General features: G+C 41.1%; 1 protein-coding gene across 1 annotated transcript; it reads right to left on the bottom strand.

Moving 5' to 3' along the window:
- Positions 1-8,742: 8,742 nt before the first annotated feature.
- sh2d4bb (SH2 domain containing 4Bb) lies at positions 8,743-23,782 on the bottom strand. Its single transcript, XM_063003746.1, has 8 exons — positions 23,629-23,782; positions 19,044-19,203; positions 17,486-17,642; positions 16,869-17,007; positions 16,469-16,781; positions 14,679-14,806; positions 12,305-12,525; positions 8,743-8,849 (listed from the first exon to the last, which is right to left on the bottom strand). The coding sequence occupies exons 1-8, from the start codon at positions 23,780-23,782 to the stop codon at positions 8,760-8,762; spliced, it is 1,362 nt and encodes a 453-aa protein (XP_062859816.1). The 3' UTR covers positions 8,743-8,759.
- Between the last annotated feature and the right edge of the window lie 694 nt (positions 23,783-24,476).

The raw sequence follows: 24,476 nt of genomic DNA, 5'->3' as shown, positions 1-24,476 counted from the left end.
CAGACCTCGCGTTGGTCGTCCAAAGAAGCTGAGTGCACGTGCTCAGCGTCACATCCAACTGCTGTCTTTGAAAGATAGGCGCAGGAGTGCTGTCAGCATTGCTGCAGAGATTGAAAAGGTGGGGGGTCAGCCTGTCAGTGCTCAGACCATACGCCGCACACTACATCAAATTGGTCTGCATGGCTGTCACCCCAGAAGGAAGCCTCTTCTGAAGTCTCTACACAAGAAAGCCCGCAAACAGTTTGCTGAAGACATGTCAACAAAGAACATGGATTACTGGAACCATGTCCTACGGTCTGATGAGACCAAGATAAATTTGTTTGGTTCAGATGGTCTCAAGCATGTGTGGCGGCAATCAGGTGAGGAGTACAAAGATAAGTGTGTCATGCCTACAGTCAAGCATGGTGGTGGGAATGCCATGGTCTGGGGCTGCATGAGTGCAGCAGGTGTTGGGGAGTTACATTTCATTGAGGGACACATGAACTCCAATATGTACTGTGAAATACTGAAGCAGAGCATGATCCCCTCCCTCCGGAAACTGGGTCGCAGGGCATTGTTCCAGCATGATAATGACCCCAAACACACCTCTAAGACGACCACTGCTTTATTGAAGAGGCTGAGGGTAAAGGTGATGGACTGGCCAAGCATGTCTCCAGACCTAAACCCAATAGAACATCTTTGGGGCATCCTCAAGCGGAAGGTGGAGGAGCGCAAAGTCTCGAATATCCGCCAGCTCCGTGATGTCGTCATGGAGGAGTAGAAAAGCATTCCAGTGGCAACCTGTGAAGCTCTGGTAAACTCCATGCCCAGGAGAGTTAAGGCAGTTCTGGGAAATAATGGTGGCCACACAAAATATTGACACTTCAGGAACTTTCACTAAGGGGTGTACTCACTTTTGTTGCCAGTGGTTTAGACATTAATGGCTGTATATTGAGTTATTTTGAGGGAAGAATAAATATACACTGTTATATAAGCTGCACACAGACTACTTTTCATTGTGTCAAAGTGTCATTTTGTCAGTGTTGTCCCATGAAAAGATATACTTAAATATCTGCAGAAATGTGAGGGGTGTACTCACTTTTGTGATACACTGTAGAAGCACTTTGTAATTCTACAATTACTGACTACAGTCCATCTGTTTCTCTATATACTTTTTTAGCCTGCTTTCACCCTGTTCTTCAATGGTCAAGAGCCGACAGGACCACCACAGAGCAGGTATAATTTAGGTGGTGGGTGATTCTCAGCACTGCAGTGACACAGACATGGTGGTGGTGTGTTAGTGTGTGTTGTGCTGGTATGAGTGGATCAGACACAGCAATGCTGCTGGAGTTTTTAAACACCTCACTGTCACTGCTGGACTGAGAATAGTCCACCAACCAAAAATATCCAGCCAACAGCTCCCCGAGGGCAGCGTCCTGTGACCACTGAGTAAGGTCTAGAAGATGATCAACTCAAACAGCAGCAATAGATGAGCGATCATCTCTGACTTTACATCTACAAGGTGGACCAACTAGGTAGGAGTGTCTAATAGTGGACAGTAAGTGGACACGGTATTTAAAAAGTCCAGCAGCGCTGCTGTGTCTGATCCACTCATACCAGCACAACACACACTAACACACCACCATCATGTCAGTGTCACTGCAGTGCTGAGAATGATCCACCACCTAAATAATACCTGCTCTGTGGTGGTCCTGTGGGGTCCTAACCATTGAAGAACAGCATGAAGGAGGGCTAACAAAGCATGCAGCAAAACAGATGGACTACAGTCAGTAATTGTAGAACTACATAGTGCTTCTATGTGGTAAGTGGAGCCGATAAAATGGACAGAGAGTGTAGAAACAAGGAGGTGGTTTTAATGTTATGGCTGATCAGTGTAACTTCAATGTCTTTCTCTTTATAATTTTCAAATACACCGATGAGGCATAACATTATTACCACCTTCTTAATATTGAGTTGGTCCCCCTTTTGCTGCCAAACCAGCCCTGACCCGTTGAGGCATGAACCCCACTAGACCCCTGAAGGTGTGCTGTGGTATCTGGCACCAAGATGTTAGCAGCAGATCCTTTAACTCCTGTAAGTTGTGAGGTGGGGCCTCCATGGATCAGACTTGTTTGTCCAGCACATCCCACAGATGCTCGATCGGATTGAGATCTGGGGAATTTGGAGGCCAAGACAACACCTCAAACTCATTGTTGTGCTCCTCAAACCATTCCTGAAGCATTTTTGCTTTGTGGCAGGTCACATTATCCTGCCGAAAGAGGCCACACCCATCAGGAAATACCGTTTCCATGAAAGCGTGTGCATGGTCTGCAACAAGTGTCAAAGTAACATCCACATGGATGGTAGGACCCAAGGTTTCCCAGCAGAACATTGCCCAAAGCATCACACTGCCTCCGCCGGCTTGCCTTCTTCCCATAGCACATCCTGGTACCATGTATTTCCCAGGTAAGTGACGCACACGCACCCGGCCATCCACGTGATGTAAAAGAAAACGTGATTTGTCAGACCTTTAGTTGTTGTATTAGGCTGAATACCTTGAACAAACTGCTTTAGAGCTTGGAGACTGACATCTTTTTGATACCCTGACTAAGGATGCAATTGGAGAAATCCTCCAGGTGAGTTCCAGCCCTAGCATACACCCATACACAAACTAACATATTGCTGATTTAAAATCAGTTTGACCATGTTCCATGTAACGTAGCTACTAGTTTTACATAACCAGGGTCCCAAAGGGTTCCCAAATAAATATTTGGTTTTCTATTGCAAGTAGGAAAGTACTAAAATGTTTTTAGCTTCATTTAGACAGCTTTTATGCCCTTTTCTGGTTGGTCTGTGAATTGAAGCTGTTAAAAGGGGGATAATTACTGCAAACCTCACCACTGATTAGAATACACATGTTAAATACTAAAGTGGGACAGGGTTACTTACTTCTTGTAACTGCTATACTTAACAAAATTGTATGTAACTCATGGTTTTTAAATCAGACTGTTTTTATTGTTTAAACCAAAACCTCTTCCTAAAAGAGGAGGTATCACCTAAAAGTCAAATTGTTAAAACACCCAGACTTACACCGATCAGCCATAACATTAAAACCACCTCCTTGTTTCTACAATCTCTGTCCGTTTTATCAGCTCCACTTACCATATAGAAGCTCTTTGTAGTTCTACAATTACTTACTGTAGTCCATCTGTTTCTCTGCATGCTTTGTTAGCCCCCTTTCATGCTGTTCCTCAAAGGTCAGGACTCTGTCAGGACTCTCCCAGGACTACTACAGAGCTGTTATTATTTAGGTGGTGGATCATTCTCAGCACTGCAGTGACAATGGCATGATGGTGGCGTGTTAGTGTGTGTTGTGCTGGTATGAGTGGATAAGACACAGCAGTGCTGCTGGAGTTTTTAAATACCGTGTCCACTCACTGTCCACTCTATTAGACACTCCTACCTAGTTGTTCAACCTTGTAGATGTAAAGTCAGAGATGATCACTCATCTGTTGCTGCTAGCACACCAGAGTTGGGATTTTGGGGGATTTTTATATATATATATAGCATTGTATATATAAGAATAATGCTGATCAGGGCAGTCAGTACTGCACACATGTTGGGGGGGCGTGTGTCAGTTGCGAAGCTCCTCAGTCTGCAGTGAAGGGTTGTATTAGTAGAGGTGAAGCGTAATGCAATCAGGGTAATTGGATATGACTAGATTAGGGAGAAAATTGGGGGGAAAAATTGGAGAAAAAGAAATATATAAAAAAAAAAAAAAGGTGAACGATTGTATTGAAGAACAATTCATTGCGTGGCTTCAGTCAGCTCCCCTTCATAGACACCTTACTGGCCAATAGAACTGCTGATATTATAGTTGTAACCCAGCTTTAGGTCATATATATTACGTAAATGTAGGGTTTGACTAATTGTGACATGGCAGTACTAATAAAATATGTTACTACTCTAAAACATTACATTTCCTTGTTCATTTGCTGTATCATAAACTGAATATGTTGTAGATTATATAAATAGATATGTGTATCTGTCTAATACTGTGTTTTATTAATTTACTAATGCTTTTTATTACATCTCTGCAGAACTTTTCCTGTCCAGGATGAAGGTGTCACGTTCACAGGGTGTGTTCTGTCTGATCTTAAGTTTATCCTGTCTCTGAAGACTGCTGGAGCTATACCCTTACAAAAAATTTGATCTAAGGTCAGTGAAAACGTATCTCTGTCATGTCCTACACCCTAGTGCACTCTGTAAACAAGTTCAGTCGGACAGTGAAACATGACTCCTAGGACAAGCTTTTAATTACAGTCTAATTAATTCTATATGTAAGCAGGAACTTTACAAACACTAACACTTGATGTACAGCTCATCTTCAAATATTTGCTTTGTTTCATTTCCATTATTAAAGTTCACTTGTTCAAACAAATGGAATTTATACACCTGTTAGCAACGGATGTGACTGAAACCCAAGAACTCAGTTATTATGGGTGTCAGTATACTTTTGACCATATAATGTATCCTTCACTTATTCAATCATCTTCAGTAAATGCTTTATCCTGCTCAGGGCTGCAGTTGATCTTGAACCTATTCTGGGATCACAGGGCATGAGCCGGAAATACACATTGGTAAGAGCAGGTTATAAATACAGAATATATATATATATATATATACTGATCAGCCATAACATTAAAACCACCTCCTTGTTTCTACACTCACTGTCCATTTTATCAGCTCCACTTACCATATAGAAGCACTTTGTAGTTTTACAATTACTGACTGTAGTCCGTCTGTTTCTCTGCATGCTTTGTTATTAGCCCCCTTTCATGCTGTTCTTCAATGGTCAGGACCCCCAAAAGACCACCACAGAGCAGGTATTATTTAGGTGGTGGATCATTCTCAGCACTGCAGTGACACTGACATGGTGGTAGTGTGTTAGTGTGTGTTGTGTTGGTATGAGTGAATCAGACACAGTAATGCTGCTGGAGTTTTTAAACACTACACTGTCATTGCTGGACTGAGAATAGTCCACCAACCAAAAATATCCAGCCAACAGTGCCGCGTGGGCAGCGTCCTGTGACCTAGAAGATGACCAACTCAAACAGCAGCAATAGATGAGCAATCGTCTCTGACTTTACATCTACAAGGTGGACCAACTAGGTAGGAGTGTCTAATAGAGTGGACAGTGAGTGGACACGGTATTTAAAAACTCCAGCAGCGCTGCTGTGTCTTATCCACTCATACCAGCACAACACACACTAACACACCACCACCATGTCAGTGTCACTGCAGTGCTGAGAGTGATCCACCACCTAAATAATACCTGCTCTGTGGTGGTCCGGGGAGAGTCCTGACCATTGAATATGGCTTCTATATGGTTAGTGGAGCTAATAAAATAGACAGTGAGTATAGAAACAAGGGGGTGGTTTTAATGTTATGGTTGATTGGTATATACATTATATACATGATAAGACATTTACAGGTTGTAAACCATTTGTAATTGCCTGGATTCTTGCATTAATTACTGAAAAAATATTGTCAGATCTTCATCCAGGTATTTAAAGGCAAGCACATTTACTTTAACCCTTTGATGCACAAGCTAAGCAAACCCTTTCTAATGCACAACATGGGTCAAAAATGACCCATATTCATCCATTCAAGAATATTTTCATATGCACATTAGTCAGTTATTCATGTATTTGCTGTCTTAGCTAATAAAAGCTATCTATACTAGAATATGTAAACAGCTAGCAAGCAAATAGTATTGGACATATTCAAGATTCAAGAGCCTAATCTTTGGTTGTCTTTCAAAAGATCAGTAAATATGTTTTTGACTACAAACACTTACAAATGTCAGTAGTTTCTGTCAAATTCCATAGTAAATACATAAGGGTCATTTTTGACCCATGTTGTGCATTAGAAGGGTAGTGATACAAAAATGATTTTTATTAAAAAAGCAAAAAATATAAAACTGAAATAAGGATTTGTGATGATCAAAAACAAGTTAATTGAAAAATTCATGGAAGCTTGAATGACGAAATTAATTCATTGCAAAGATATAGAAAATAAAAACTCAGTTGGGTCACTTTTGACCCAGGTTGTGCATCAAAGGGTTAATAACACAGAAGAAATTGTACTGTTCATGACTTTATGAACAATGCACATTTTATATCAGCCCAAACTGCAAAGACTATAAGACACATTTAAAAGGCATTTTAGATCAATTCCTTCAGGCGTTTTGGGTTACTGTCTTACTGTAATTCAACCTCTGTGAAGCTTTAGCAATTGGACGTTTATATTCTTTTGTGAAGGTCTTAATACAATTTAAAATGTATTGTTCCCATAATGCTTGCATTTGCTTACAAATTTCCAGGCATTGAAGTAGCAAAACACCCCAAAACCCATTCTTTACATTGGGGTCATGACATTTTGGGGTCTGTGTGCAGTGCCTATTTCTGCAAACACATTGTAAATGTATTATTATTATTTTTTTTAATATTTCACTTATCTATCCACAAAACATCCTGTTATCATTGTAGAACACCCAGGAGGTCTTTTGTAAACATGAGACATGAGGCATTTTTAATATAGCAGACACATTATTTGATTCTTCCTGATATGACCTCTTTTGGGGTAAACGACACATGTAATTCAGTTAGGAACAGATATTCTTCAATTTTGCCAGTCTGTAGCTACACAAACGTGAAGGACATTTGTTTAACAGCAGATGTTCTTCAGTTATGCCAGTCTTTAGCTGGACAAAGGTGACCGGCTGTAGTTATCATATTTTGCAGTTTATAATGTGCTTTATTTTTAATGAGAGACACGTCTAGACTGCAGGCAGGTCACCCATACTCTGATTATACAGCCATGCTGCAGGATGTGTCCTGGAATTGCAATGCTGGAATAAGTCCTTGACAAAGATGTTGATTAGAAGGAAGCATGTATTTCTTTTAATGTTAATGCAGCCCTTACCTAGGTGCTTATAACATGACATACACTGGCTTTCAGACTTTACACCGGTAACAGTCTATAAAATCATTTTCTTCTACTGCCTGAAGAGCATGATGAGAAATATTTAGAGAGTATTAAGTAATTACCCACTGTTTTACTTTTCACCAGGTAACCTTCTTTACCTTTGTTGGATGGTTCGTGGTAGTGTGCTGAATGTCAATGAGTGATTTAATTGTAGGGCACTCCGATATGCATCTACCTTTTCATCCTATTTCCACCCTGCTCCCTCCCCCATGCTTACACACAGGTCTTATCAATAACTGATAGCCATCTGAAACGTTTCCTCTATCTCATTTGAAAATGTGGAGGTAAATTGAAACTTTCTCATTTTCATCACGTCTCATTCAAACCCCCCCCCATCAGAAGATTTTTTGCTGGGGCTTTGTCTGCACTCCTGGCTGAAATAGCTGATTCCCCTTGAACAATACTGCTTAGCAAGGTCACAGTAACCTGAACCCTATTTATGCTGGTGTGTGTGTATGTGGTGTGATGGGTGGTGAAGCAGGAGAAAGTAGGTGGACTCTGATATGAATGATTAGGCAGGTAGAACTGGCTGAATGGTAAGGAGAGGCTTATATGTGTGTTCAGGTTTGGGTTCATTGGTGTGGGAGAATTTGACATTGGCTAGCACACCCCTTAGCTCTAATCCTGCCACACTTAAATGTCCAGGGACCCAAAATCTATTGCTTTCTAACTGAACTAATGTGAGTTTTGTGTGCCACAATATGCATTTTAATGATTTCTTATTCCTACATGAAACTTGCCATGTTTGTTTTGCTTTTCATGTAAAGTGGGTAGTTTCAATCTTGGGGTAAGATTGGCAGATATTGCGTATCCCTCACAAATTACCTTACTGAAGTCCATTTTACACTTAATATATGGAGCATTGTTGGGTTACATTTACAAATACTGCTCTAGCTTATTTTATTTAGGTTGTACGTACAAGATCTAATAGATTTTATTTAAAAATGTAACTTCTTTGATATTAAAGTTTGAACTGACCCCAAAGAGACATAGAAATATCTGTGTACAGATGTTAAACATTTGTATATACACTCACTGTCCATTTTATCAGCTCCACTTATCATATAGGAGCACTTTGTAGTTCTACAATTACTGACTGTAGTCCATCTATTTCTCTACATACTTTTTTAGCCCGCTTTCACCCTGTTCTTCAATGATCAGGACCACCGCAGAGTAGGTATTATTTGGGTGGTGGATGATTCGAAACCCCAACTCTGGTGAGCTACATTTTACATTACATTTTACATTTTCAGCATTTAGCAGACGCTTTTATCCAAAGCGACTTACACAATGAGCTGAACACAATGAGCAATTGAGGGTTAAGGGCCTTGCTCAGGGACCCAACAGTGGCAACTTGGTGGTGGCGGGGCTTGAACCGGCAACCTTCTGTTTACTAGTCCAGTACCTTAACCACTGAACTATCACAGCTAGCGTACTTTACCGCTGCGCCACCTGAGCAGCAAGACATTTTTTAAATAATTATTATTATATCTTTTTTTTTATTCTTACATTTCTTTAATCAATGGGAATCAACTTGAATCCCATGCATTTCTTGCATAAATGACCAGACAGGTTAGAATAGAAACACTAGTTTTATTATCTTCTATAAAAGGGGACGTGGAGATTGGCCACAGGAATGTGAACATCAGAGCTGATGTGATACAGTTCTTAACTATTTTATAAAGAACAGGTTAAGAGTATTATAAGGTAAGGACGGAGGGAAAAGCTCACTAAAAAAGTCCTCCATAATCTGGCGTAGTGCCTTTCATCTTACACGAGTCCTGCAGTAGCTCTCCTCCAGATGTGGTTATCACTTCCTCCTGGGAAAACACACACCAACAGCCAAACAAATCAGCACCAGGCCAGTGAGGACAACCACATGCAGATGTTTAGCAACCAAATCAATTCTCTCTGTCAGCAGCACAGATGGAAGGACAGTTGTGCTCACTGTGGTTGTGTTAGTCATTCCCCTTGAGTTGTATAATCGGCACCCTCTGATTGTGTCCTTGTCACCGCACATGTGTACATTTAGAAAACTGTGCATGCATGCCCTTCGAAAAACTTTCAGTAGAATTAATCACGCTTGCATTTTAAGTATTTCTGTTACTAACATCTTAAAAGTACTGAGGTTTGAAATCAACTGACTGGTGCATGAAATTATTTAGTTTTACTCTGCTTAACTTTACTCAGCACACATTTAAAAACATTACCATTTACTCTAAGGCTAAGCAGCAAAAACTGGGCAGCCAAATATATCAATTAAATAATCGAAGAAGGAAAAGTTTACTGCCAACAGTATCAGTGTACAGGCATATTTAAATAAAATCTTGTTTTTCTTTCCAAAGTTAAAATAGAAATAGGACAGAGCCTAACACAACATGGTGTTTGCACTCTAGGCTGTTCCAACTTAAAAAAAAGTTCCAATATCTTGTAACTAATTTCTTGTTAAAATGTTTTATACATCAGACAAAATTACTTCTGACGTATACCGATCGGGCATAACATTATGACCGCCTTCCTAATATTGTGTTGGTCCCCCTTTTTTTTGCCAAAATAACCCTGACCCCTCGAGGCTTGGACTCCACTTGAAGGCCAAGTCAACACCTCAAACTCATTGTTGTGCTCCTCAAACCATTCCTGAAGCATTTTTGCTTTGTGGCAGGGTGCATTATCCTGCTGAAAGAGGCCACAGCCATCAGGGAATACCGTTTGATGAAAGGGTGTACATGGTCTGAAACAATGCTTAGGTAGGTGGTACGTGTCAAAGTAACATCCACATGGATGGCAGGACCCAAGGTTTCCCAGCAGAATATTGCCCAAAGCATCACACTGCCCCCGCCGGCTTGCCTTCTTCCCATAGTGCATCCTGAGGCAGGTAAGCGATGCACACGCACCCGGCCATCCACGGGATGTAAAAGAAAACGTGATTCATCAGACCAGGACACCTTCTTCCATTGCTCCGTGGTCCAGTTCCGATGCTCATGTGCCCATTGTTGGTACTTTCGGCGATGGACAGGGGTCAGCATGGGCACCCTGACTAATCTGCAGCTATGCAGCCCCATACACAACAAACCCAGCTTTTCAATGGGCGCAAGGCACACAGTAACACCCTGGAAAGGGCGGCAGTCCATCGCAGGGCAGACACACATACACACACCTATAGGGCAATTCAGTGTCTCCAGTTAACCCGACTGCATGTTTTTGGACTGTGGGAGGAAACCGGAGCTCCCAGAGGAAACCCACGCAGACACGGGGAGAACATGCAAACTCCACACAGAAAGGACCTGGATCACCCCACCTGGGGATCGAACCCAGGACCTTCTTGCTGTGAGGCGACAGTGCCACCCACCAAGCCCCTGTGCCACCCTATTAGTAAAACTCTTGCGCTATATTTTATAATTGCTAGTCCTGTGGATGTCCTTTACTGTCTGTATTGTTTTGTACCAAAGATAACAAGCCAAATTCCTTGTACTCATTTGAGCTTTGATTAAAAGCCATGTCTAAAATAATCTTACATTTTGACTTTTATTTTTATTAACTGGGGTAAAATAAACTATAAATGCCAGAATCTCAAACGGCGATGGAAATCCAAAATGACTTAATGGTGGTAAAACTGTGCAATGTAAAAGATAAAGAAGCCATTTGCCATATCTAGTGCAGTGCACTGATTGAAACTTAATTAAGGTTTTATCATAGAATCAAACATCTACCATGGAAAACATCATGTATTTTGCCACAGAATGTAGCAAAACTGTTATCACTGACATTTTATTCCCCTAATTTACCAGTAAATGCTGCTAGGCGTTCACATGGCACTCTAATGGTACTTTAATAATGTAATCTGCCTGTACGGCAGTGAAATTGCATGTACATCACTTACACCAACTGAGAATAAACTAAGAATAACTGTACATATAGTTGTACTAATAACTGATTATATTTACAACCCCAAATCAGAAAAAGTTGGGACAGCATGGAAAATGCAAATAATTTACTTTGACTTTTACTTGATTGCAGACAGGATGAACCTGAGATATTTCATGTTCTGTCTGCTTAATCTCATTTCATTTATTAATAAACATCCATTCCTGCATTTCAGGCCTGCAACACATTCCAAAATAAGTTGGGACAGTAAAGCATTTACCACTTTGTAACAATTCCATTCCTTTTCACCACACTTAAAAAACGTTTCGGCACCGAGGATACCAAGTGATTTAGTGTTTCAGCTTTTATTTTGTCCCGTTCTTCCTGCAAACACGTCTTAAGGGGTCGTCATTGTTGCTTTTTGTGCACAGTAAAGTTTTAAGTGGCATTTGTGCATGTAACTCTGTATTGTAGTGCTTGACAAAGGTTTGCCAAAGTAATCCCTTGCCCATGTGGTTATATCAGTTATTGTTGAGTGGCGCTTCTGGATGCAGTGCCGTCTGAGGGATTGAAGATCACAGGCTTTCAGCTTAAGCTCGCGCCCTTGGCCTTTACTCACTGAAATTTCTCCCGATTCCTTGAATCGTTTGATGATATTAAGCACTATAGAGGGAGAAATTTGCAAATCCCTTCTAATCTTTCTTTGAGGAACATTGTTTTTAAACATTTCAATCATTTTCTCACACATTTGTTGACAAACTGGAGATCCTCTGGTTATCTATGCTCGTCAAAGACTCAGCTGGATGCTGCTTTTGTACCAAACCATGATTACAATCACCTGTTGACATCACTTGTTTGGAATCACATCATTATTTAGTTTTTTCACATCATTACTAGCCTTTTTTTGGAATGTGTTACAGGCCTGAAATGCAATAATGGAGGTTTATTTTTAAATGAAATGAACTTAAGCAGACAGAACATGAAATATCTTGGGTCAAAGGAAGTCAAAGCAAAGTAAATGTAAGGAACACTGCATTTTTATTTTATTTGAATTTCTATACTGTCCCAACCTTTTCTGATTTGGGGTTGTATATTTCATATTATAATTTTGCTGTAAAATTACTTCTGCTGGTAAATCAGTGGAATTATACCTTATGACATGTTGAATGTGATGACAGTTCTGCTCAATTTTGCAGCAGAACTAGTACAGTAGTACAGAACTGCAAAGTAGCAAAGTACAGTAAAATTACCAGCGTGGATGCTTGACTCTGTGGTAAAAACCACAATTTTATAAAAATATATATAATAATAAATAAATCAATAAATCAATCAATAAAAATGCATAACCTCTTTGATTAATGTAATATCATGAATCCCTAAGTGAAAGAAGAAGAAATAGAAAGAGACTGACCCTATGGAAGTCGACGAGGTCTGCTAAGGTGGTGTGCCGATTCTGATCCACCCCGAGGAAGCTGTAGAAATCACCTGAAGCATCAATAAGGAAGTGTTTATAGCCAGAGGCTGTACGGTAGGACAGAGTGTATCCCCAGATCCTCTCGCTCACCCTGACTAGGAAGGAGCCCTCAGAGGCGTTCATTAGCAGGGACTCTGACTCCTGACGTGAGATGATCCCTGTAGGAGTATGAAAAGAAATTCAGTAAAATTCTGTGGTGATCTGTGGGGTGAGATGTATTGCTGGGAGAGAAAAGAAGAGCAGGGCACATTTTTAATGAAGAAAATCCACCCAGAGCAGATATAAGTTGTAGCAGGGTTGACAGAAGAAAGACACTGAGTGATGGAGAATGGGCTGTACGTGCTAGGCAGCCCAGATCCTTTGTGCACCTCAGTCGTGACACTGCTGTCAGTGTTGTGTTGCCATGGAGGAATGGCATCACTCTGACGCTTGTTAATCTTATCATCTCTCCAATCAGGTAGAGTAATGGTGTAACCCTAATCAACCAAACTCAAGCTGTGAATTATTGAGCTTTACTTTTCCTTTTTACAGCTCTTGACCTTTGCTATTGTGTTTTCTATCAGTGTACCAGTCCTGCACCATGTCATCTGTTTCCTCTCAGCCCTTATACTCTGATTTAGTGTAATTCTCTTTTTTTGTCCAATCGATACCGTTCTCTCTTACGGAAGCATTAAATTAGAGTCCTGTAACACTGAACTGCCCATTACCTTACCTTAGCAAAGTACAAACTAACCTAATTCCTTATTGTCAAACTGTGACCTTCATTTAATAAATAACACCTCCCTCCAATTTGTGGTAAGTTTACCCTCTTCACAGTGTCACCTCAAATGTGCCATAACATCTTAACTCACTTTCCATTTTATCAGCTCCACTTTTAAATACCTTGTCCACTCACTGTCCACTCTATTAGACACTCCTACCTAGTTGGCAATTTTGAATCTTCAGTTCATCCAATGTGGCGGCACGGTGGCTCGATGGGTAGCACTGTTGACTCACAACAAGAAGGTCCTGGGTTCGATCCCCAGGCGGGGCCCTTCTGTGCGGAGTTTGCATGTTCTCCCTGTGTCTGCGTGGGTTTCCTCCGGGAGCTCCGGTTTCCTCCCACAGTCCCAAAACATGCAGTCAGGTTAATTGGAGACACTGAATTGCCCTATAGACGAATGTGTGTGTGTATGTGTGTCTGCCCTGGGATGGACTGGCGCCCCGTCCAGGGTGTTACTGTGTACCTTGCGCCCATTGAAAAGCTGGGATAGGCTCCAGCAACCCCCTGCGACCCTAATTGGATAAGCGGTTAAGAAAGTGAGTAAGGGAGTGAGTTTATCCAATGTACATGTCTGGAGGACACTGGAGCTCCCGGAAGAATCCCACGTAGACATGGGGAGAACATGCAAACTCCACAGAGAAAAGACCTGTACTGCTTAACCTGGGAAATGAACCCAGGATGTTCTTGCTGTGAGGTGACAGTGCTACACACCGAGCCACCGTGCTGCCCTTTGAGATATATGAAATCCACTTTTTTGCTATGCTATGTCACAAATGTATTCCTATTGGCTGTATTCTCACTACACACGGGATGAAACAATGACACTGTAGAAGGGACAGTAAATGACACACGTTTGCACAATCCTCTAGTGTCACTAATAGTAATTACACTAATTGTCACTAAATCACTAAGTTTTTGCTGCAATATCACCAGGCCAACATACTTGTGTTTAATGTTCAGTAGTAGCCCTGTGAAGAGGACATTAATGCAAATATCATTATTGTTATGTAATAAAACAGATAAATTTGCATTCCATTAGTGGAACGCTCATTTATACCAGAAGTCACCACTGCATGTCCTCCAAAAAACGTCCTTTATTATTACAGGCACAGCTGTACTTGCATGGTTGTTTGTTTGTTTATTAGGATTTTATCGTCATGTTCTACACTTTAGTTACATTCATGACAGGAATGGTCGTTACTCATTACACAAGGTTCATCAGTTCACAAGGTTATATCAAACACAGTCTTGGACAATTTAGTGTCTCCAATTCACCTCACTTGCATGTCTTTGGACTGTGGGAGGAAACCGGAGCTCCCGGAGGAAGCCCACACGGACACGGGGAGAACATGCAAACTCCACACAGAAGGGACTCGGACCTGGGGATCGAACCCAGGACCTTCTTGCTGTGAGGTGACAGTGCTACCCACTTAGCCACTGTGCTGCCCATACTGTCATGTAGATGAAAAGTAAAAACAGTCAGAGTATGATTACGATTACTAACTGTATAATACAGGGAAATCAGATCAGAGTTGATGCATTCTTTACCATGAAACCATGGGGCGATGGTGTTACTGCTTCTCTCATATCCTGCTCTTCTTGGTCTCTGCTCCTCCTTAAACCAGCGTATGATGGAGTCACGAGACGTTGGCCTAGTTGGCCGAATCCACGTTGAGCTTTCAAGGAGAATAGAGAAGACTATTAGCATGATTATACTAATCAAATAAAAAGAAGATGTACACCCACAAAGTGTTTATTTATAAGCTTTAAGGGCCAAAAGGTAGTGACATTCATAAATAGCATCACCTGATCAAGTCATACTCTTAAAAGTAGCATTAAATATGAAGAGCTTTGTGCAGACAGGTTGCAAGAATAATATCACAGAGTGGCAACATGGTGTTACATGATTTGTTTAAGTAAAATCAATCAAATAAAGAGTCTGTATTCAATCATGTTGCAATAAACTGTTCAAATGTGCATGTGGACAAAGATCATAATACAAATGTCAGGGATTTGTATTATTAAGTACAGCCAAAGGCCATTGTTCAAGGCCAGTTCTCACTGCTGGATTTCATGCTTACTGGCTGTGTACTGATTGCAAACAAGACAGCAGTTTTGTTTTGTGTTTAGTTATTGTGATTGTGAGCGGAGCTGTGAAGAGACTTTTGTTTTGTTAACCTGCCAGAAGTGCTTCTGTTATTGGACTGTAGATAACTGGAAAACCGTGATATAGTTAGATAATCTATAGTTTTGCCTCTACCTAGTCTTGGTTTTGATGCGTGGTGAATGATTTACTAAAAGTCTGAAGCATTTCATCCAGATGTGTTTCAGGTTTTGTGTGTCACTTCATGTAGAGGTGTTTTCACTGCATTGATGTTGGATTTTTTGTTGTAATGAATGGGTGTAATGAATAATCATGTGATGGTTGTGATGGTGCATTAAGCATCACATTATTATTAGATTTGTTGCATATACACAGATCAGCCATAACATTAAAACCACCTCCTTGTTTCTACACACACTGTCCATTTTATCGGCTTTACTTACCATATAGAAGCACTTTGTAGTTCTACAATTACTGACTGTAGTCCATCTGTTTCTCTGCATGCTTTGTTAGCCCCCTTTTATGCTGTTTTTCAATGGTCAGGACTCCCATGACCACTACAGAGTAGGTATTATTTGGGTGGTGGGTCATTCTCAGCACTGCAGTGACATAATGGTGGTGTGTTAGTGTGTGTTGTGCTGGTATGAGTGGATCAGACACAGCAGCGCTGCTGGAGTTTTTTAAACACCTCACTGTCACTGCTGGACTGAGAATAGTCCACCCATCAAAAATATCCAGCCAACAGCGCCCCATGGGCAGCGTCCTGTGACCACTGATGAAGGTCTAGAAGATGACCAACTCAAACAGCAGCAATAGATGAGCGATCGTCTCTGGCTTTACATCTACAAGGAGGACCAACTAGGTAGGAGTGTCTAATAGAGTGGACAGTGAGTGGACACGGTGTTTATACACTCATACCAAGACAACACACACTAACACACCACCACCATGTCAGTGTCAGTGAGAATCATCGACCACCTAAATAATACCTGCTCTGTGGTGGTCCTGTGGGGGGTCCTGACCATTGAAGAACAGGTGAAAGCAGGCTAAAAAAGTATGCAGAGAAACAGATGGACTACAGTCAGTAATTGTAGAACTCCAAAGTGCTCCTATATGGTAAGTGGAGCTGATAAAATGGACAGTGAGTGTAGAAACAAGGAGGTGGTTTAAATGTTATGGCCGATCAGTGTATTTTTCACTCAGGTAGCTTATAAAAGAAAGGTTTTGGATTTACCCCTGTGTTATCGACTGTGTTGCTGGGCTGCTATATCTGCGGTTCTGTCTGCGTCGGCATTGGACAGTCGCGGATGCACTTCCAACAGAAGCTGGTGGTTGGCTAGCTTCAACAGGAGAAGTGGGTAACTGTTCGATGACGGCACTTTGGCGTCGTTTCTGACCCGAGCCGTTTCGATGTGTCCTCTGGAACAGTCCACTAATTCCTGCCACTAAACCCTTCTCGATGGCTCGCAGAGACTGGCGTTTGTATTCATCTCTGGCACGACGAGCCTTGCACTTCATTTGCTCATCAGCCGCTTTGGAGCGGCGCACTGTGAAGCGCAAAACGATTTGAATGCATTATAATGGGACCAGTCCGGATTTTCATTTTTTCTCTCATAATGCAGTTGTTTACTCACATTGTTCATGCCATTGTTCGTCATCCCTCTCACTTTTCTTTCCCTCCTGCTTCAGAGAGATGAACAGCTCCTTCGCACGTCGCTCCTCTGTCTGTCTGATTTCCTCCTCGCCTTTCTGCCTCTCTTCTTGTTCACATTTCTGGGAGACAAAAATGAAATGATTTTCCTTTTTCTCAACTCTAATCACTACATTGTTTACACAGTAGGAGAGGTTGATGAAAACTCCTCTGTTGGTATTCTCATTTTCAGTTTCATTAGCAGCCTGACTGTGATGATTAACTCTAAGGATTGTGTCATTAGTACAGACTTCATGCGTTTAACTCTATGCATTAAAGATCAGACTTACAGTCATTGACCTTGACTTTCAAAGATGACTATCTTTATTGTCCCAGGTTGCCAGGTTTTTAATAATTCAACTTGACCTTAAAACCCAGTGATAAGATCTAATTAAACTCGGCCACTATTGGAAGCTGGTAATTAAAGACCTGAGAACAGAAGGAAAGATTCTGAGTCTGTGGAATTAAAGTAATAGGATTGAACAGTGAAGTCATGCTCTACTCGACTTCGGTCACTGAGGTGTAATCTCTTTAAGAGGTGCTCACCCACTGCACACCCACCTTTAGCTCCTCTCGAATACGATCCTCTTCCTCCTCTTCGTGCTTGGCTGCCTTTCTGTCATCCATCTCCTCCTTCCATTTTCCTGCTATAAAGCGTGCCTTCTCTTTCGCCATGGCGTCCCGAAACTTCTTTTCAATCTCTGCTTCCTTCACACGCCTTAAAGATTACACAGAGTATGATTGACACACCGGCCTTCTATATTTATCTTTGGCTTCTGCATCATCTCACTTTTAGTTAGTCTCTGTTGCTCATGTACTTCCTCCTGTTTTTAACTGAACCACATTGGTCTGTTTTCACACTTTTTTTACAAAGCAAAGATAAATAATGTAGTACATTGGAGTACAATTTGGTGTTTTAAGTAGGGCTTTTTCATGTCCGATACCGAAACCGATACTGCTAATTGAGTATCTGCCGATACCGATACCAATCTGATACCGTCATTTCTCCTCTCAAACAACTAAGCAGTAATAATACATGTCTCAATGCACCATGGTTAAACTAGCTATCTAAATAACAACGCTCAGACTGTGAAACAAATATTCTAAAGGAATAAATACAGAACCTACAACATCACACTTATACAAAACTGCTGTTTTTATTTTAACTTTTACACACAACATTTAGCAGCATTTTTGGTTTCACTTACGTTCGAGCTGTTGTTCACGTGACACATCTCGCTTTACAGCGTGTCGTCCAAAGTGTCTACAGTTGGAAGATGTGGATGTCAATCAAACGTGATGGACCAATCAGAATTGACGCAGGGTTGAGATTTTCCATTAAAGTTCTGTCACGTTTTTAGATGATTAAACCCTGCTGGATTTTGAAGAGGACATCTGTGGCTAAACGGGAAACGGTGTCCTTTGTTTTATTTCATAACACTAATGGATTAATCGTTGAGGGGTGAGGGATCTCCAAGCCAGGATTTATCATTTATAAAGTGATTTTTATTGTGTTTAAACAGTGTTTTTAGATGTGGCAGTAGTAGATGATTTTTTAAAATGCTAATTAATTCATTCATTTCTGAATGGCTGTTGCGGATGAGTTGTAGATCACATGTTAATGATGTCATCAAGATGCACCTTGTTACAGCAGTTGCCAAGTGAGCTGGCAATAAACGGCACTCTGTTGGAACGTATCTTTGTGTGTTATTTGCTTTACACACAAACAATGGCCTTATTTACATTAAGTGTTATTTACATTAAGTGTTATTTATATTGTGTTATGTACATTAAGTGTTATTTACATTAAGCAACAGTATTGGATCGGATTACACATTTTTTCCTTCCGATATCCGATCCAGTGATTTGGGCCAGCCCTAGTTTTAAGCTAGATTTTGTCAGAATACAGATAATTAATCTTACAGTCCAAATACATGTAAGTTACTGTGGATACAAAATTGTCACTAATGGTGTCTGATATTTAACTTGAACTGGTAAATCATGTGTAACCGGTAACTACCTGTCCTGTCATGAATGTAACCAGAGTGTAAAACAAACGAACAATCCCTAAACCCTTCTTCGTAACACCCCTGTCTTAAGTTCCTTTGAAGCCTCTTACCATAGCTCCATTGCTTCTAACTGGGCTTGCTTCCTGGCTCTCTGTTCCATCAGCTTTTCCACAATGTCATCATAAGTCTTGTCTCCTGGGGCATCCCCCATTACCCATACCCACACCTCACCATCAACACCAAGCAGCCACTGGATGCCTCTACGCCCACCTGGCCAGAGAAAATGGACATTTACATTAATGAGAACAGGCATAGCATCCCTCCATAGACATGAATAAGATAAACACTAAAACACAACCCATGGAAATGTTATTTAGCTAGTAGTGCAATCTACAGCCATGTTATTTACCTGCCATTACACCTGTCACGTCTACAGCAACTACAGCTATTATTACTCGTCAGAATAAATGACTAGTAGACATGTTGCCCAACAGCCAAATAGTTGAAAGGTGAGGTAAAATACCAAACCTTTATTTACATTTACACCGATCAGCCATAACATTAAAACCACCTCCCTGCTTGTTTCTACACTCACTGTCCATTTTATCAGCTCAACTTACCATATAGAAGCACTTTGTAGTTTTACAATTACTGACTGTAGTCCATCTATTTCTTTACATACCTTTTTAGCCTGCTTTCACCCTGTTCTTCAATGGTCAGGAGCCATTTAGGTGAGGTCAGAGTAGGTATTATTTAGGTGGTGGATCATTCTCAGCACTGCAGTGACAAGGACATGGTGGTGGTGTGTTTGTGCTGGTATGAGTGGATCAGACACAGCAGCGCTGCTGGAGTTTTTTAATACCGTGTCCACTCACTGTCCACTCTATTAGACACTCCTACCTAGTTGGTCCACCTTGTAGATGTAAAGTCAGAGACGATCGCTCATCTATTGCTGCTGTTTGAGTTGGTCATCTTCTAGACCTTCATCAGTGGTCACAGATGGCTGGATATTTTTGGTTGGTGGACTATTCTCAGTCCAGCAGTGACAGTGAGGTGTTTAAGCGCGTTGTTCAGCGCTGCTGTGTCTGATCCACTCATTCCAGCACAACACACACTAACACACCACCACCATGTCAGTGTCATTGCAGTGCTGAGAATGATCCACCACCTAAATACCTGCTCTGTGGTGGTCCTGTAGGGGTCCTGACCATTGAAGAACAGGGTGAAAGCAGGCTAAAAAGGTATGTAGAGAAACAGATGGACTACATTCAGTAATTGTAGAACTACAAAGTGCTTCTATATTGTAAGTGGAGCTGATAAAATGGACAGTGAGTGTAGAAACAAGCAGTTGGTTTTAATGTTATGCCTGTTTGGTGTACAGCATCTAGCAGATGCTCTTATTCACAGCAACTCTCAGAAGTGCTTCCTCAGTAAACATTTTCTCATGCTAGTGCAAACTGACAACAGTCTGAGAACACAAATCTGCTGAAACCCTGTTAGAACAAAGGTAGAAGTAGATTTTAAAGGATAGGGACGTTATTAGGTTCAAAGTTGGTTACTATTTAAATGCTTAGTAAAGAGGTAGGTCTTTGTCATCTTGTAAATATGGCATGAGACTCTAAAGATAGGGAAACTTCATTCCACCGCCTGGGTGCTAGTACGGAGAAGAGCTTTGATGTCTGTCTTGTTGGAGTTCTGATTTGTGGATCAAGATGACAAGCATCATTTTTTTAAATTGAATGCAGACAGCTAGAGGAAGCCAGTGGAGAGAACACAGCAGTGGGGTGAAGTGGCAGCGCTTGGGCTGATTGAAAACCAGGCGGGCGCAGAATTTTGAATCAGTTGCAAAGGACTGATAGTGGACATGGGAAGATCTGCCAGGAGGGAGGTGCAGCAGTCCATCTTTGAAATGATGAGAGACTGGACAAGAATCTGAGTGGCTTCCAGAGAGAGGAATGGTTGATTCTCATTGATGTTGTATAGGAAGAACCAGCATGATTTTGTAAGGCTAGCATAAGAGGGACATTGGACATAGACGTCAAGAGGGACATAGAACATAGATTTTTTTTTGTTATATTTTTGATGCCGATCCCTGCCCTGATTGAGGAGAGCGAGACTGACACACGCCCCCTCAGACACGTGTGCAGTAGCCGACTGCATCTTTTTACCTGCACGAGGCGAGTTCATATGAGGATCAGCTTTGTGTGTGGAGAGCCACACCCTGATCATCGCGTTATTCCTTGACTCTGTGCAGGCACCATCAATCTGACAGCAGAGGTCATAGTTGCAGTTATGAGGTCCCTATCCGGCTCCCACCCTGTATGAACAACAGCCAGTCGTTGTTCATGTAGGCGCCCAGCCCAGTCGGATGGCAGAGCTAAGTTTTGAACTGATCCGTTTTACCGCTGCGCCACCTGAGCACCAAACATAGATTTTTACATAAAAAATAAATAAACGCCCAACCCCCGCAAACCCATTTCATGATTTTCCTTCCTCATCACTTAGCAACTACCAACCTGTCAACATGAATGCTAATGTGAAATGTCATTGGTCATCTTAAACACGCCTCCAGGTAAAGTACCAATGCCCACAATTATCTACTGTCACTTTGATTAATAGTGAAACCTGCAGGATCATTTTTGGTATGATAATCTGGTGATTTAGGGCATATTTTTGATACATTTATTTTATAGAAGAAAACAAATTAGTGTGATATGTTTTATATATTAAATAGACAAACAACACCATTAGTCTATCTATTTCTCTATTTTAGCCTGCTTTCACCCTGTTCTTCAATGGTCAGGACCCCCACAGAACCACCACAGAGCAGGTATTATTTGGGTGGTTTATCATTCCCAGCACTGCAGTGATAATGACATGGTGGTGGTGTGTTAGTGTGTGTTGTGCTGGTATGAGTGAATCAGACACAGCAATGCTGATGGAGTTTTTAAATACTGTGTCCACTTACTGTCCACTCTATTAGACACTCCTACCTAGTTGGTCCACCCTGTAGATGTAAAGTCAGAGACGATTGCTCCTCTATTGCTGCTGTTTGAGTTGGCCATCTACAAGAACTTCATCAGTGGTCACAGGACGCTGCCCATGGGGCGCTGTTGGCTGGATACTTTTGGTTGGTGGACTATTCTCAGTCCAGCGGTGACAGTGAGGTGTTTAAAAACTCCAGCAGCGCTGCTGTGTCTGATCCACTCTTACCAACACAACACACACTAACACACCACCACCATGTCATTGTCACTGCAGTGCTGAGAATGATCCAACATCTAAATAATACCTACTCTGTGGTGGTCCTGTGGGGGTCCTGACCATTGAAGAACAGAGTAAAAGCAGGTCTACTACAGTCAGTAATTGTAGAACTACAAAGTGCTCCTACATGGTAAGTGGAGCTGATAAAATGGACAGTGAGTGTAGAAACAAGGAGGTGGTTTTAATGTTATGGCTGATCAGTGTACAGTGTATTCAGAAGTATTTAGAACTCTTGAATTATTGCACACTTGATTGTGTCGTGTATTTAAATTGAAATTTTTTATGCATCCGTTTAAAACATGCTTATGGAGCGTTTTAAATTACTGGACATGGCTTGGAATGGCACACACCTGGGTCTTAAAGGACCCACAATTTATACCTCATTGTCAGGACAAAAAACAAGCAATGAAGTCCAAGGCATATCTGATAATTTCTTCAATCAAATTGTAGTCAGGCATAGATGAGGGTAAGTATATTAAAAAATTTCTTCAAATTCAGGTATACAAAGCTTTGAAGAGATGCAATTGAATATTGAATGAATGCTCTGAACACCTTTGTGAATAAGAAATTAAATTAATTTTTAAAAATACCTTCTAAAATGCACCACACATTTCAACGGGAGGCAGGTCTGGACTTTAGGCTAGACTACCACATACACTCTGTAACTACAAAGCCAAGGTGTTCTAACACATGTAAAACATGGCATGGCATTGTCTTACCAAGGAATAGCATGGGCATTCCTAAAAACATTGTTTAAAAGACATTTTAGAAATTTAGAAATTTAGAAATGTTGGTGTATATAACTCAACAGTAATTTTGCCCACGCTATTGGCACTTACACTCTCCAATACCATGACAAATGCTGGTGCTGGTTTTTAAACTTTGCTTCAGAAACCATCAGGATGGTCTTTTTTTTCTTTTCGGGCTCAAGACCACAATGTCCATTATTCAAAAAAACAGTTTGAAAGGTGGATTTGTCAGACTGCCATTTCTGGATGTTGTTGATACGTATATAGATTTTATTTGCATTGTGGAGTTCTAACTTGCATTTGTAGATGCAGCAATGTAAGCAGTGCTTTCTGAGGGGCAGTGGTCACAGCATTTAATATTGTCGAAGGAGCTGAAAATACTTTAATAAAACCCACCCAAGAACGTCCCATGCATACAGTACTGAACCTAAACTCATAATGCCAGAGCTGTGTGGCACCAGCTGCACCACAATGCCAATATTAAATTTAATTACACTTTATTTACCTCCCAGGTAAAAGGTACATACTGAAGACAGAAGACCCACTATTAAGGGTACTAATAGTACTTAAAATTCTTAATAATATATTATTAATTTTGAATAACAATATTATATAATGCACATGTAAATAACAGTATTGATGCTGGAATTCACTAAGCAGGTCACATGATTAGTGGACTCACTCTTCCTTTGGATGGGGTCTCGGCTCTCCCTCTCGTTCCATCTGCGCACCTGCTCCTCTCGGATCTTGTAGAAGAGGATCTGCTTCTGCTCCTCGTTCAGCTCGCTAAGCAGGTCTGGATCAATGTACATATCTTGTAGAATTTGCTGCATCATACTGACGGCTTGATAACGATCACAGAGTAGGGTCCTAGTCCTAAGCTTTGGTTCTTCTATCACTAGGTAGTATTCTCTGGGTGAAAAGGTCTCAGGTACTCAAATGGCAAGGAGTGCCCAAATAATGCTCTGTCTAATGCAGAGTAAATATATGTCACCTAAATGCCACATGCTGACCAGTCTAGCCCCTCCTTACCTCTGGACCTTTCTAAATTTTGCAAAATGCTTTTCCTATTCTGTATTTCCAGAATTCTCCTGCTGTCTCTTTTTCCACTACTCCATTACTTCCAGTAGTGCTTTCGCTACATTGTTAAGCCTCTCCAGGGGTTTTAATTTCACCCCTCCTTCTGTGATGCTCTTTCTTCTCTCTCTCTCTCTACCCCTCTCTTTCAGTCTCTTGCTGTGAGCCCACAGTCAGGTGCCTTTGACACCAAAGTCTCTGTGTGACAGACATCACTATGTCATCTTTGTGATGTGTAGTTTTAGGATGATTGATGCAAAATTTTGGTCGTTTTTGGGGTGTAATTATGGCTTATGTGCATGTGGCAGAGGAAACCATGCATTCATTTGTGTTATCTGACCTGACCATTTCTCTCCTCTTTTCCATAGTGGAACTTTATCCTGGCTTCTCATGTTGCTCTAGCACTGAAGCAGATGGTGTTAGCTCTCTTCCCTTTGCTCTGCTCTCCAGGTA

The sequence above is a fragment of the Trichomycterus rosablanca genome, chromosome 10 (genome assembly GCF_030014385.1).
Source record: "Trichomycterus rosablanca isolate fTriRos1 chromosome 10, fTriRos1.hap1, whole genome shotgun sequence".
Classification (NCBI taxonomy): Eukaryota; Metazoa; Chordata; class Actinopteri; order Siluriformes; family Trichomycteridae; genus Trichomycterus; species Trichomycterus rosablanca.
This window is presented reverse-complemented; position numbering and strand designations above follow the sequence as displayed.